At 37.6% G+C, this 14641-nt stretch overlaps 1 protein-coding gene across 2 annotated transcripts in view; it reads right to left on the bottom strand.

Annotated features, from left to right (window-relative positions):
• Positions 1-1943: 1943 nt before the first annotated feature.
• ghra (growth hormone receptor a) overlaps positions 1944-14641 on the bottom strand; it is a 40140-nt gene continuing 27442 nt past the window's right edge. Inside the window, exons 3-9 of one of the 2 annotated variants that reach the window (XM_084388824.1) lie at positions 11411-11552; positions 10740-10909; positions 10475-10653; positions 8203-8359; positions 7987-8077; positions 7446-7515; positions 1944-6492 (exon numbers count right to left, since the gene is read on the bottom strand). In XM_084388824.1, the coding sequence (XP_084244950.1) occupies positions 5569-6492; positions 7446-7515; positions 7987-8077; positions 8203-8359; positions 10475-10653; positions 10740-10909; positions 11411-11552 (1733 nt within the window). In that variant the 3' untranslated portion in view covers positions 1944-5568. Of the gene's footprint in view, positions 6493-7445; positions 7516-7986; positions 8078-8202; positions 8360-10474; positions 10654-10739; positions 10910-11410; positions 11945-14641 lie in introns of those variants that run through there. The other variant, XM_084388823.1, reaches the window with a different exon arrangement.

Genomic DNA, 14641 nt, shown 5'->3' with positions numbered 1-14641 from the left:
ATACACTGCCATTCAAAAGAAAAGAAATGAATACTTTTATTTAGCAAAGGCACATTAATGTGATTAAAAATGACAGTAAAGACATTTGTGAAAATAATAAATATTACAAAAAAGTCATTTATAATAAATGCTGTTGTTTTGAACTTTCTATTCATCAAAGAATCCTGAAAAAAAAAAAAAAAAAAATCAGTTTCCTCAAAAATATTAAAGTTATTTTCTTTTATTTTTTAAAATATTTTTTAAATATTTTTCTTTCTAAACTGACGTTCATGTTCGCCAAACCAACACAAGGATGTAATTAGCTAGAACTATGCAGTCAGCGTTAACTTTGGTGAATACAACATAAATGTATCTAGCAGCTAGCGATCAATCTCTATTGTAAATGATCAAGCAAATTCACAGAAGGGCGACAATTTGTGTGAATGATTGTTTTCACCCACTGTTTGTTATGAATTTTAATGTTCATTTATAGGCTATTGACAACTTTGACTAAATTTGTTTACGACGCCGCCGTTGTTTATGCTCACTGGGAAACGCGAAGCTAACGTTATCTTGCTATTATTGCGTCCTTGTATGGGAGCTATAGTTATAACCTCAGGTGGCGAAACGATTTTAAGATAATGTTTCTCTTTTTCTGCATTCTGTTCTGCAATATTAAAAGCATTTATCTAACTTGGTGACATTACACATTGAATGAAGTATATATATATATATTTTTTGCAGGGTGGTAGCGGAAGACTCATTAATATTCATTAGGGAAGTCATCCCTGATTGGTCTGATGACCTACCCCTAACCCCGCCCCTAAACCTACCCGTCACTGGGGTCTATGTGATGACCTACCCCAACCCCGCCCCTAAACCTACCCGTCCCTGGGGTTAAGACCAATCAATTGTTCTGCAATATATAAAAGCATTTATCTAACTTGGTGACATTACACATTGAATGAAGTATCAGTAAAACTTAACTTTGTTTGTAGTGACTACTTTGACTTTCCTTTATGCCGGAAAGGAGGGGAGGAGGGAGGAGACGGGATGAGAAGGAGGGAGGGTCTAGCTAGCCTCCGTTTTGTTTGACAACAATTCGAATGTCAACAAGAAGTTACGTCTCCCGCATCGCTTTTTTTTAGCAACAAATCAGCATATTAGAATAATTTCTGAAGGATAATGTGATACTGAAGACTGGAGTAATGGCTGATGAAAATTCAGCTTTGCATCACAGTAATGAATTACATTTTTTAATATTTTACAACAAAAACCAGTTACATTTACATATTTGGCAGACGCTTTTATCCAAAGCGACTTACATTGCATTTCAGGGAACACATTTACATTCTTATCAGGTCTTGCTTTCCCTGGGAATCAAACCCATGACCTTGGCGTTGCAAGCACCGATGCTCTAATGTTTGAGCTACAGGAAAATTTACAAGTAATTTACATTTACAGTAAATTTTACAGCTACAATTAATTTAAATTGTTAGAATATTTCACATGACTGTTTTTACTGTATTTTTGATCAAATAAATTCAGCCTTTGTGAGATTAAGAGACTACTTTAGAAAAAACCTTTATGTTTCCAAACTTTTGACCGGTACGGTGTATATATATTATGGAAACAATACGTTTACTAGAACTCACTTTTAAAGGTTTATTTCTAGATAAATGCAGACTCTGGGGTGCCCATAATGCAAGAATAACACGTTTTCCTTATATTGCTTGGTAATCTTATTATGTCCAGTGCTATTTCAGTTCATTTTGCCTGTCTGCTCACACCTTGAGGGAAATGATGCTTTAATAGCTGAAACGTATATATTTTCACAGTAACACTCGAACGCACAGTACACACATTCATCCAGTACAGCACACCGAGATTAAATTAACGGTCCATGTCATTAAATAAAACACGAAACAACCAACAGCATAAAGCCTCAGATAATCAAATTGTTTGAAGCTATCTTTATTAAATTGAAGAAAACAGAACAAAAGCAACTGCTGCAAATTACGTTCATTTGAGGTATGACGAATTCAACCGATTCCAAAAGCAAACCGTACAAATGTTTCAATAATAAACCTGAATCGAGTTCTTTATAATGTCTATAATAACGCTCAGCGGCGTGCATCCATGAGGCAAACATAATTTGAAGAAAAATTGGCATAAAACTGCTCCAAAAATATATAGCCACATACAGGACTAAACATAGGCCTACAGAAGATAAAATGTACTATAGCATGTCTATATATCATGTGCATTTGTCAACTTGCGTGTTCAGACAGACCTATGCATTTTAAGAATTTACCCAAAAGACAGAGATTCATAAGAAAATGCTACAGGAGGAGGAAAGAGAGAGGAGCAGCAAAAGCTAAAATGCATATCGTACACCACATATCATGAGAGCTTAAGACATTTCCAATAAAACATGAACATGCTGGTTTCACAGCAATGGCAGCAGCAGAGGTGTATAATACTTGATATTTCTCAATAAGGCAATATCTTTACATATAAAAGAATGGCACGTTGCTTAGCACAGTGTAAAAATTGACTACATTATGTATAGACCCACTATTAATGTGTAAAATAATAAACATGTGCTGGACTTCACAAGTGAAATCATTACCCCTTATCTATGCTTTACTATTACGGATTTAGCTTATGTCCCGCTCTATGTGTATGGAGGCACATAAAGTGTGGGCTGGGTTACTATTAAAATATCTATTATGTGCGAGTAAATTTCTGCATGTCATAATATAAAAGTAAATATCTGAACTGTTTTTTCCCCAAACTCAAGTTCAATATAAAAAACAATACTTTCTCCTGTACCATACAAATTTTTTTTTTCACTACACCAATATCTACACTACATATATCTCTGATATGAGCTTCAGCATCAAGTCCTCCCTTCTGGCTCATTGTTCAACAGTTTCTGGCTCCATTTGTCTCAGGCGTACCTGTGTGTTTGCACAATAACAAAGGCTCAGCATCATAATTACGGGAGTTCATTGTACTGTGGAACAATAGAACACTTGAGTTGTACAAAATAAATTATTAAATCAACAATACATTTGATTAGCCTGAGCTGTTATTATGAAAACACATACATTGCCCTCCAAAAGCAATTTAAAATCTTTCTCAGTAAACAAAACCTGTGGGTCTGAGACGATAAAATAACTCCATAATTTGCGTGTGGACTGTCAGCAACTTAAGGACACGTTAACCTACGTGTAGGTTGAAAATAACAGCAGATTTTAGACTTTTCACATACTAAGGAGAAAAAACTGACCAAAAAGTCTGTCGTAAACAAGCAGGTTCTGTTCATGGCATCTGTACAGACCTGGCAGAACATCAACAGGGAAGATCAGTCGTGTTATGCGATGTCTGTAAATAGAGTCATTTATGAAGGTCAGCTCACCCAAAATGAACATTCTGCCATTTTTATGTTCACAGTAACGCCGTTCTTAACCTGTATGCTGCTATTTTTTACTGTAGAACATTAAAATAGAACTGTGAAGAATCTTCCTCGTGACTTTTTTCTATACTATGACACTTCATAGTGACCAGCTCTGAAAATAACCCCCAAAAATGATCCATAGGTGTCCTGCCGCCCTATATTCCCTGAAGCCGTTATTCAATGGAAATATTTCAACTGCTGGATCAGCGAACCGGAAATGTGATTGAATTGTTCTTTTGAGTTTGTTCTTTTGAATTAATTAATGGATCAACTCACTGACTTCATGACCCAGTCTGAACAGAACTAAAGTATCAGCTTCAAATCTGGTCTGTTCTTCACGCAAAGATATCAAATGACATCAGGTGACTTGGAATATTGCGCACAGTCATACTGGCCACTTTTATGGGTCTTACTTTTTTAGGGTTTTTCGGTCACTACTGTCTTTGCAAATGATGAGACTAAAATCTGCATTAAAACTGCTTAAATAGACAGAATTAGCATTTTCGGGTCATCTATTTCTTTCGTTTTTGTTGGCATATGAAATATGAAGTATTAAGAGCAATTCATTATGTAAAAGAAAACAAAAGAAACGGTTTGTGAGACTGCCCGAATACCTCTGGAGAAAGTCAAACGCTTTTGGAAGGCACTGCAACTACAACAGACACCTAAAACAAGTTAGGACCCAGTATTCAAGCATCATAGGCAAACCCAGGACCAATTAAGCTCCTTCTTCACCATCATATACCTCCACTGTGTTTCTCTAAAAACAGAGAACAGGTAAGAGTGACAAAGCGCTCAAAATAAGCTCATCTATACAACTTCACAAGCAACACTTTTTCTGTACAAACTTTTCAACAGCATACAATTACATATGTGAGAAATCCACCGACTAGGTTTTCAACATGTGGCTTGAGAACTCTTAACAGTCTATGATCGCAAATAAAAAATCTCCAGTTGTTATTTCTTATATTATAATGCATTATTTCATACAATAGCTCTAGTTTAAAGCAGCTTTGTCCTGTCATTGAGTAAATTATCCAGGCAAGAATGATTTAGCTTCATTTGATGGCCAGTCTTTGTGTAATACAAGTCCAAAAATTGGCACTTCTTTCCCAGCTATTTCCATAATGTAACTCCCATTGTAAATGCATACATTTATAGTGTCTCCATCAATAGAAAACTGCTACATGTACAAAGGTAAAATATAAGAAAACCTGCCATTCAGTTTGCATTGCACAGCAAAGACTACAAACGCTTAATTTGTGACATTTCCCCTGGATACATTAATACAAAACAAAGACAAGTTCATTTCTCGCTCTTTGAACAAGGCAAGGTAACAGCTTGTTCTGTGGGCTAATATCATTACAATCACTTGTCTCGACATTTTCTAGCAATGATCGCAAATATTACAGTCATATATAGTGATGCTAAAATACACAACCCCATTTCTTAGCGTTTTAGCATATTGGAAAAAAAGTTCATTTGCTAAGTTTATCTATCTGGCTAAGGCAAAGGATAAAATGTGCAGGATGGATGCAGCGCACAAAATGGCTCCCATTAATTTCTCTCCTAAAAAGATTTAAAAAAACAAAAAAGAGTCTCGTTCGTCCACAAAACGAAATGTTTTCTGGTACTGTGATATGATGCAATGAGCAAATCTACGAGCAAATGTGGGTTGATGAATTGCAGTAAAGTGATGCGTCTTTTATCTGTGTGTAAACAATTTTGTCTAAAGATATGTTTGAATTGATCTCATCAGATATTTCTCATCCCAATGCCACTACACCTGTAACTTTGTAATAATATAAACACATTTTCAAAATGGTTCTCTGACACAGCAAGCGAGCATATTTCTGTAGTGATTTTGCATGTAACCAGCTGACGTTTCTGATTGTAAATCTATAACGCGTTATAACTCTCTCGGCGAGCTAGCGTAGCGCAACTGCAACAGCAGAAAAGAGAAGAAACGTTTTCAGCGTAGTCCATTTTGTAGCGTACAGCAGAGTAAATCCATGTGCAGAATTCCCAAACAGAATGCTATATCCGTCCTGTGTTGTTCTTGCAACTTTGGTTTCTAACAGTGAGATTGTACAACAAGACCATCGACTTTGCGCTTCTTAGTCTCTTCATGGAGTCAGGTTTCCCAGAAGGTCTGGGGTGAGGTACCCCATAGGCATGGTTGGCATTGCAGGGAGGTGTTTGTTTGGGCTGTGCAAACAGACCGTGGGCTGCGAGGGAGGAGGATTCAGGAGGAGGCTGTGCTGGGCGTCCACTTCCTGCACTACAGTATAGTCTGACACTGGTGGCAGTATGGGGACTGGAGGAGCTTCGGGAAGCAGGTACGGTGTTTGGGAATCGCTGGCGGACACCAGGTACTCTCCATTCCAGAGGTTCCCCTCAACAGCCAGGGTTGGGAATGATTGGTACCCCTGCTCAGGACCAGGGCTGGGCGGCACGTCGGCGGGAAGCTGCCTAGCCGTGTTCTCTGAGGTGTAGGCTCCGTCGGAAAGCAGCTGGAATTGTATCTTCTTCTCGTTTTCTTCCTCTTTCTTTTTCTCTGGAGAGCCGTTGAGCTGTCCAGGTGAGAGCACCACTCCTCCCGCTGGTGTGAAATCACTTACTTGGGCATAGAAGTCCATGTTAACCCAGCTGGGCACAGCAGGTTGTGTTTGAACGGGCGTCTCCACTACTTCTGATGTCTGCTGCACGCCGAGGTCAGGGATAGACGAGCTGCTTCTGGAAACCAGCGGGTGCTGCTCTCCCCGTCCAGAATGGCCAGGCAGAAGGGAAGCCATGTCCTCAGGATCTGGGATTTCTGGGTCGTAGCAGCTAGCACGACCCGAATCGTCGTCGCTTTTGAAATTAAGGACGCGAGAAGAGCCCGAGCGGGACAGGCCCAGCAGGTGTTGCGTATCAGAGCCATCGTTCTTCTCTGCAGGGTCGTCAAGGTCCAGCTGGATGAACTCCACCCATGGGTCTTCATGATAGAAGTCCGGCTTGTACATATCTTGACTGCTCAGCAAAGAATTGAGCTGGTCAAGCTTTCCATTCTGTTTGTGAAGGAGAGAATATATAGTGTTATTAAACAGGACCTACAAAAGTTCTCAAACTCGGTCCTGGAGGGCCACTGTCCTGCACAGTTTAGCTCCAACCCTGATCAAACACACCTGAGCAAGCTAATCAATGTCTTCAGGATCACTAAAAACTCACAGCTAGGTGTGTTTGATCAGGGTTGGAGCTAAACTGTGCAGGACAGTGGCCCTCCAGGACCGAGTTTGAGAAACCCTGAATAAAACAAATACACTCATTTTCTAAATCATTTGTATTATTGGATGCATCAAAAACAGCATTTCCATGTGGGCATCCGTGTTTGTTCTGGGGTGTAATTGTTTACTGCTTACAATGGACTCTAAAAATGGAGTATGAGGGTTGTTAAACTAAGTCCCAGTGCTTTCTGGAAGGAGAAAATTACTGGAAAATGTCCACAACATGTCAACAATTATGACCTTTTCAAAATAATCTCGCTCTGCAGCGATTCCTGCCGCAATTTGAACAATTCTAATGAAAGACTTTGCATTATGTACATATTCATGTATTCACCTCTCATTGTTTTGATGATAATTGCTGTAATGCATTTTATAATGTGCTACATGCGAGGCTTAATGCCTTTATCATTCACAAAAATTGACTAAGAATATCTTCTTTTGTGTTCAGCAGAATAAAGAAATTCATACAGATTTGGAACAACTTGAGGTTGATTAAATTATGACAGAATTGTCATTTTTGGGTGAACTATCGCTTTAAATTTTTCTTCCTATCATATTTATAAACAGAAAAGCACCAGGCATTACATTTTCCATTCTATGCATACTGTATTACACATGGTTATAATTAATTGCAGTTGCAAAACCAAAACAAACATAATTTGTATGAAAAAGATTAACAAAATGATGAACATACATGAAGACTGAAATGCAAAGTCTTATGTTTTATGCAAAATTACCTTTAGCAGCTCTGGGTCGATGCCTTTAATTTTAGGTGCAGGAATAGGTGGTAAAAAGATTACCATCAACCTGTGGGAAAATATTGTAATTGTAATTGTGTACAGTCAAAGCAACTCCCTGTTTACAGCTTAACATGACACAAATTACATTCGGGTCATATTTCACCCCAAAATAAATGCTAAAAAATTTGATGAAAAACAAATAATATATGTATTTTATTTAAAACCATAATGAATTAATATTATTATTACTATTATATAAAAATATATTAGAATATGAAATAATACATTTAAAGTACATTTGCACAAAAAAAAATTTGTATATCACAGTGGTATTTGTTGTATTGAATTTTATTTATGCAGATTTTTACTTTTAAAATCTAAATGGTTTAAAAAAAGGCTTCCTTTTTATTGTGTTGAATATCATTTTTATTTAAAATATATATATATTTTGATTTGGGGATGAAATATGACCAATATGACTATATATTTCTTTGTGAAATACACAAAGAATATAGGTGTTATAAACAAAATCTCTCACCTCTGCTGCTGGGAGAAGATGAGGAGGACAAGAAGAATCACCACTCCAATCACTCCAAAAATCAACACCAACATCTTCGGGAACGTTGATTCTGCGTAAAGAAAATTGGTCTTTCCTTACCCTGAAGCATTTTGCTTAAATGATTCATGATGGTTCGGCTGCACAGCTGGATTCACTTTCTGCAAAAAACAAGTTAAGCTCTTGATGTTGACTAACCTTTGCTTGGTATCTGTGCCACATGGACAATGATGCTGCTGCTGAATTCGCCAAAGTTTTTAAAGGATGACATCTTGCAGCGCACACGGACTTCATACTCTTCGTCAGTGAGCAGACCGTAGATGGACTGCTGTGTGCCACTGTGCTGTGTGTCCAGCTGCAATAAAAGAGGATGAAAAAGTAAATAAGAAATCAAGGGATTGAGTAAAAAAAAACTGCCATTTGTGAGCAATTAGATATGTGACATGGATATGTGAGAATAATGTTTTCTCCAAGTCTGTCTGTCCATCTATCTATCTGTCTATCCAGCCATGTTTTCTCCAAGCGAAGATTTGTAAAATGGCATTTTAGCACCGTATTTTAACCCTCAAAGAGAATAACAGTCAAGAACCTCACTAAAAATACTCCTAAAGTTTATAACTGTGAAACACCCTTGGGGAAACTAAAATCTGAAGTACTTGTGTGTGTGACCTACAGAAATATAACAGTGAATTATTCCCCTCTGATGCATTCAGGCCTGGCAGCATACGGCAGCGATTTAACATGTGGCCGAATGTGGTTTTTCGTGCTTCTGCTCAGTCTGGGCAGGACCATCGGGTAGGCCGGGGGAACGTGGCTGTCAAGGAGTGTAAAACTGAGAGAGAGGTTCTTAAAGATCCTGCCAGACGCAAAGATCTCCCAACTCGCGCCTGAATTACAGAGCACACAGGACTGCTCTGGACCACTGGTGACCCTTTTAGAAAGAGTAGATGAATACTGGCTTATGTTGCGTCTCCAACACAAAATTGTATTTCTCAGAATACAATAAGTAGGATGGTACAACCATTTTTCTCCACCGCAATGGCTGAGAGTCCACCAAGAGAGAGGAAGATCAAAACAGTTGGAGCAGAATGTTCTGTGATGGTCTGATGAACTCTGCCTTACTTTGCTAAATGGATTCTCTAGGTTTATATTATTTCATGCCACAGCACTACTGAATGCTTGATTCTGACTGGTAGATGTGAAATGTTAAAGGTTAATTTTAATATATTAATATGAAAAATATATTATTTAAACAGCATTAGTACAACTATGCATGCCATAACAATCATTTTAATTAAGATACTACATAGCAGTATAAATACATATACATATGTACTGTTTGTGCATGTGTGTACACACACACACACACATAGACTAATGAGCACATATTTGTGACCCACGGCATAACAACATCTGAAGTGGTTCAATATTTAAAATCAATTAAATTTCAAGAGAGCAAGAAGTACAGCAGCAAGTAAATAAACCTTTATGCAAATTTGCTAGCATTAAATGCAAAATGATAAGCCACCCCACATGTAGAAATTGTAATAAAAAAAGGGTTTGTGTCCGTACATGTCTTGTAAAATGTTAAAGGGAGTCATGATTTACACACACACACATATATACATTCATGCACGCATATATTATAAAAGTTTTTATAAACAAAAACTTTGTTACATGTGATTAATCACAATGAATTGATTTGACAGCACTTGTATAAATATAATTATACATTACCAGTCAAAAGTTTGGAATAATTATGATCTTTAATGGTTTTGAAATAAGTCTTGTATGCTCACCAAGACTGAATTTATTTGATCAAAAATAAAGTAAAAACTGTAATATTGTGAAAAATTATTACAATATAAAATAACTATTTTCTATCTATCATTTATACCTGTGATGGCAAAGCTGAATTTTCAGCATCATTACTCCAGTCTTCAGTGTCACATGATCCTTTATCAATCATTCTAATATGCTGATTTAGTGCAAAATTATTATCATTTATTACTTGTACTCAATTATTAGTAATGATTCTTGTTTTTCCTGCTATATTGTTGTGGAAACCATGATTTTCAGGATTATTTGATGAATAAAGTTCAAGAGGACAGCATTTATTTGAAACAGACATATTTTGTAACATTATAAACATTATAATTTACTCTCACTTTTGATCAATTTAATGCAGACTCTCTGAGTAAGAGTATTCTTATTTTTATTTACCCCAAACTTTTGAAGCCAAGAAAATGTTACATTTTTTTCAACTTTTTTTCATAAATCGCTTTTAATATATATTGAATGCATGGCAATTTCAGCATCCGGGTATAGGCTGAAAATAAATAAAGTCGCATGTATGGCTGAGAATAAAACGAGTCTCTCCCACACACAATGTTCTTACTTCAATAATTCCTTGTAAAAAAAAAAAAATTGCAAACTGCAAAATTTAATGTTTCTGGTGCTAGAGACATACCTTCTCCCATTGGGAGGTGTTCCTGACCCGGTACTGAACCTGGTACTCCAGACTCATCCAGCCCATCTGCACATCTGCTGACGGAGGGGGAGCCCAGCGCACAAGGATGTCAAAGTGCAACCCTGAGCGACTCGCGTTCAGTAGAGTCCAGTTCAGCCCAATTGGTGGGTCAGGATGAACTAGGAAGTCACAAAACATTTAAGTCAGGCCTCCAACATAGATGTGTCAAAACCTTAATGAAGCACTTTCACAGATATTAACTTACCAATGTTCTCCACTGAAAAGCATTCCTCATCATAGGTTATGTTCAGAGGAACCGAGCGCAGACGGACGCAGTACGAGGTCCAGATGTGTGTGAAGGTCTTGTTAAAGTAGCATTCGTTTTCCACAGTACGTGTGTAGTCTGGACACTCCTGCCACTCACTAGAGAAGGCACTAAATATCAAATAATAATGAAAACATAACATTAGATGTATACGAATATTAGACATAATTGTAAATTGCAATGCATGGATCTATCAGTAAATGTATGGTAGTTGACTTGAAATACTTACAAATGACATCATGAAAACAGCGTTTGATGATTATTTTATAATTATTATGCATGCAGCTTTTATAAACTCATTAATTAAAACATATTTTACTTGCACTTTTAATCATTAATTTGTTAAAACCGCAAGTAAAGTAAAAAAAGTACTGAAAAGTTGACTTAAAACGGTGAAAAACTTGGTGAGAAGCCACAGCACTTCAATTATTCATTTTAGCTTATAGTCATATAACTATTCTGCCAAATAACACACAATTTAAGCATGACAATATTGAATATTTTATATACTATATATACAGTATATATATATATATATATATATATATATGATATATATATAAATTGTATTATATTATATTAATGTCACGTTCACTTTTGGTTTCAGTTACCCTTTCATGGGCATTGTCTGGTAGAAGACCCTGAGTGCTCCAGGCTCGGTGAGGTTCTGGAAGGTCCCAGCGCTCCACCAGCAACGAAAGGTCTCCTGCTCTCTGGAGCGGCAGCCCGTAAAATGAGGTCCTCCGTTGGGATCTGAAGCAGAAAGGGAAGATAAAACAAAGGTATAAATTATTATTTTATTAAATCTTAATATTTTCCTTTTATCATATATGCACTGTATGCATGTTATGTTTTGGCACATTGTGAACTCTGTCCTCTGCAGTTGAGCTCCTCTGGTGCCAAGTTCACCAGCCGTCCTCTCCATCCTCTGCTTTTGCGCAGCCATAAATAAGACTTGGAGGATGCAATTGATTTTTCGCCCTCTATTTCGCCCTCTAACTGCAGTATAAATCAGCAGAGCTAGCATGTGGCACCAAATCCGCTAGGTATCAAGATTTTCTATGACACCGTGTTTTTATTTGATCCATTTCTAAATTGTACCTGTAAGAGTAAATCTAGCTTAAATGAATAGTGGCTTTGGGAATGGAGAGGGCCGTTAAATATCTAATTTACTCTGAAGAAACGTTTCTGCTGAGGATCCCCAGCACAACCATTTTTCCCATTCTCCTTCGTCCAGCCCTCTTCTAGTGACAACAAGATATATTTCCCTCCATCCCACAGTTGCTGAGCACAGCAAAACAGCCCTCACAGCGGCGCTGGTTAGGACTGATCGTGTGGGGAAGGGATTTTCAGTGGCTTAAGTGAGTTCACAAACACACATCCACACTTAATGTAAACCCAAACCTTGCTCGTGAGGGTTTGCTGAATTACTAAAATTAGAAAAACATATTCTTGTGATTTTACAGTAAAAACAGAGATATTTGAAAACTACTTTATTACGCTAAATATGAACACTACAACTTGGCTATTATTTTTTAAATCACATTGTCCAAAACGGACAAAAAAAACAGGGATGCACAATACATTTGTACCGTTAAAGGAACACTTCGACTTTTTGGGACTTTAGCTTATTCACCGTATCCCTCAGAGTTAGATTAGTCCATACATATCTTTTTCATCTCCGTGCGTGCTTTAAGTCTGTTTGACGCACCCACCGCTAGCCTAGCTTAGCACAAAGACTGGATGTAAATGGCTACAGCTAGCATACTAATCCCAATAAGTGACAAAATAACGGCAACATTTTCCTATTTACATGTTGTGATTTGTATAGTCACAGTGTGTACAAATAACAAGGTCATATGAGACACAGACATTTTTTAAACGTTTAAATACTGGGAACTATTTTCTCAGAAGGCGAAGCACTGCTACTTGGGCGGAGTGATTAGCGCAGCACCCGAGAAGCGCCGTGGTGAGGAGCAGAGAGTTCGCTCAGAGTTGGAGTAATAGAGTCAGCAATTACTAGATAGTAAATGCAAAGTTTACAATCATGGGTGTTCGCTGTATTGTAAAGAGCTGCGACAATAAACAGGGGAATTCCAACCAAAAACGCTGACCTGATGAATCAATGGATACTTGCTCTGGATATAGATCCAATAACACCTGTAGACATCATCAAGGACTATCGCGTTTGCTCAGAACATTTCACTGAGGACGACTATTTTGAAAAAATTTAATTTGCCACACGGAGCATGAAACATGTGCTGAAGGATAACGTTCCGGCCATCCCATCGATAGTAAAGACAGGACAAAGTGGATCACCTGCGGCTGCGGTAAGTGTTCCGTTATGTTTTTAGATGACTAGCCTACTGTTACAGTGCCATTAGCTAACGTTAGATGTAATGTAACCTTCGTGACACTATTACATGAATAGGGTGCTCACTATATATTACAGTTGTTCCCGGGCTCCATGTATCCCCTGTAATGTTAGTATTGTGTTGTCACAAACGTGCTCTATCGCCCCAGTAACAAATAAGCGGCGCTAAAGGTAACTTTCAGGACTGAAGCCTTCAACTTATAATGAATTGGAGGGTGGTATGGGCAGTTTTCATTTTTGAGAAACAGTGACCTTGTTTGTGAAATAGTAGGCTACTCCTGTTCTGATTCTCCCCTCGACCTCAGTCTGTTTGGCATTGTCTATCAGCTTCCAAAGTTTGTAACTCCTCGTCTGTGTATTCTGGCTCAAAACGATGTGGTTCTGGATCTTGGTTTGATACCAAATAAAAATCCTCTGACAATTCATCAAAGTCAGCCATGATCACGAATCACGTTCGCTACTAGCTAGTCACGTTGGTTTTGTTGACGGAACGGCGCTTCTCGGGTGCTGCGCTCATCACTCCGCCCAAGTAGCAGTGCTTCGCCTTCTGAGAAAATAGTTCCCAGTATTTAAACGTTTAAAAAATGTCTGTGTCTCATATGACCTTGTTATTTGTACACACTGTGACTATACAAATCACAACATGTAAATAGGAAAATGTTGGCATTATTTTGTCACTTATTGGGATTAGTATGCTAGCTGTAGCCATTTACATCCAGTCTTTGTGCTAAGCTAGGCTAGCGGTGGGTGCGTCAAACAGACTTAAAGCACGCACGGAGATAAAAAAGGTATGTATGGACTGATCTCACTCTGGGGGATACGGTGAATAAACCAAAGTCCCAAAAAGTCGAAGTGTTCCTTTAAAGGGACACTAAGTAGGAATTTCTCCCATCTAGTGGTGAAACTGTATTTTGCATTCAAACGAATAATGCTCTCCAGCGCCTCACTTTTTCAAATGCGCGTTGCATCTACGGTAGACGTTATGTACCAAAAAGCTATGACAGGATGTCTTATAATAGCACTTCGAGTTTTCCTTCGGGTGAACAGGTTTGTTATTTAAAACAAACTGAAACTTGAATCAACGAAAAAATTTTTTTTACAGTATAAATTACTGACTGTGAAAAACATTAACTATGGTAGTTAGTAGTAATGCCGCCTTTATTCGTTATATTTTTGAAGTACGTGCACTGTTAGATATCATCAATAGCTCAATAGCTGCTATTCATCAAAGAGCCTGTTTAACTTACTATGAATAGATAAATAGATATAACTATAAATGTTCTACTATCTATATAATAAAGTTCACAACCAAGCAATGAAAAATAAGCTTGTAATTAAGACCGTAACATTGGCTTACCTGTCGAGAAGAAAGCAGGCAACTTCAGCATCTCTTGTTTTGAAAGCTTTCTCCTGCATTAGCGATCCCGACATTAACCCTTGTTTTTGTAATCCGGTCACGTTTCCTTTT

The sequence above is a fragment of the Rutilus rutilus genome (genome assembly GCF_951802725.1).
Source record: "Rutilus rutilus genome assembly, chromosome: 19".
Taxonomy (NCBI): Eukaryota; Metazoa; Chordata; class Actinopteri; order Cypriniformes; family Leuciscidae; genus Rutilus; species Rutilus rutilus.
This window is presented reverse-complemented; position numbering and strand designations above follow the sequence as displayed.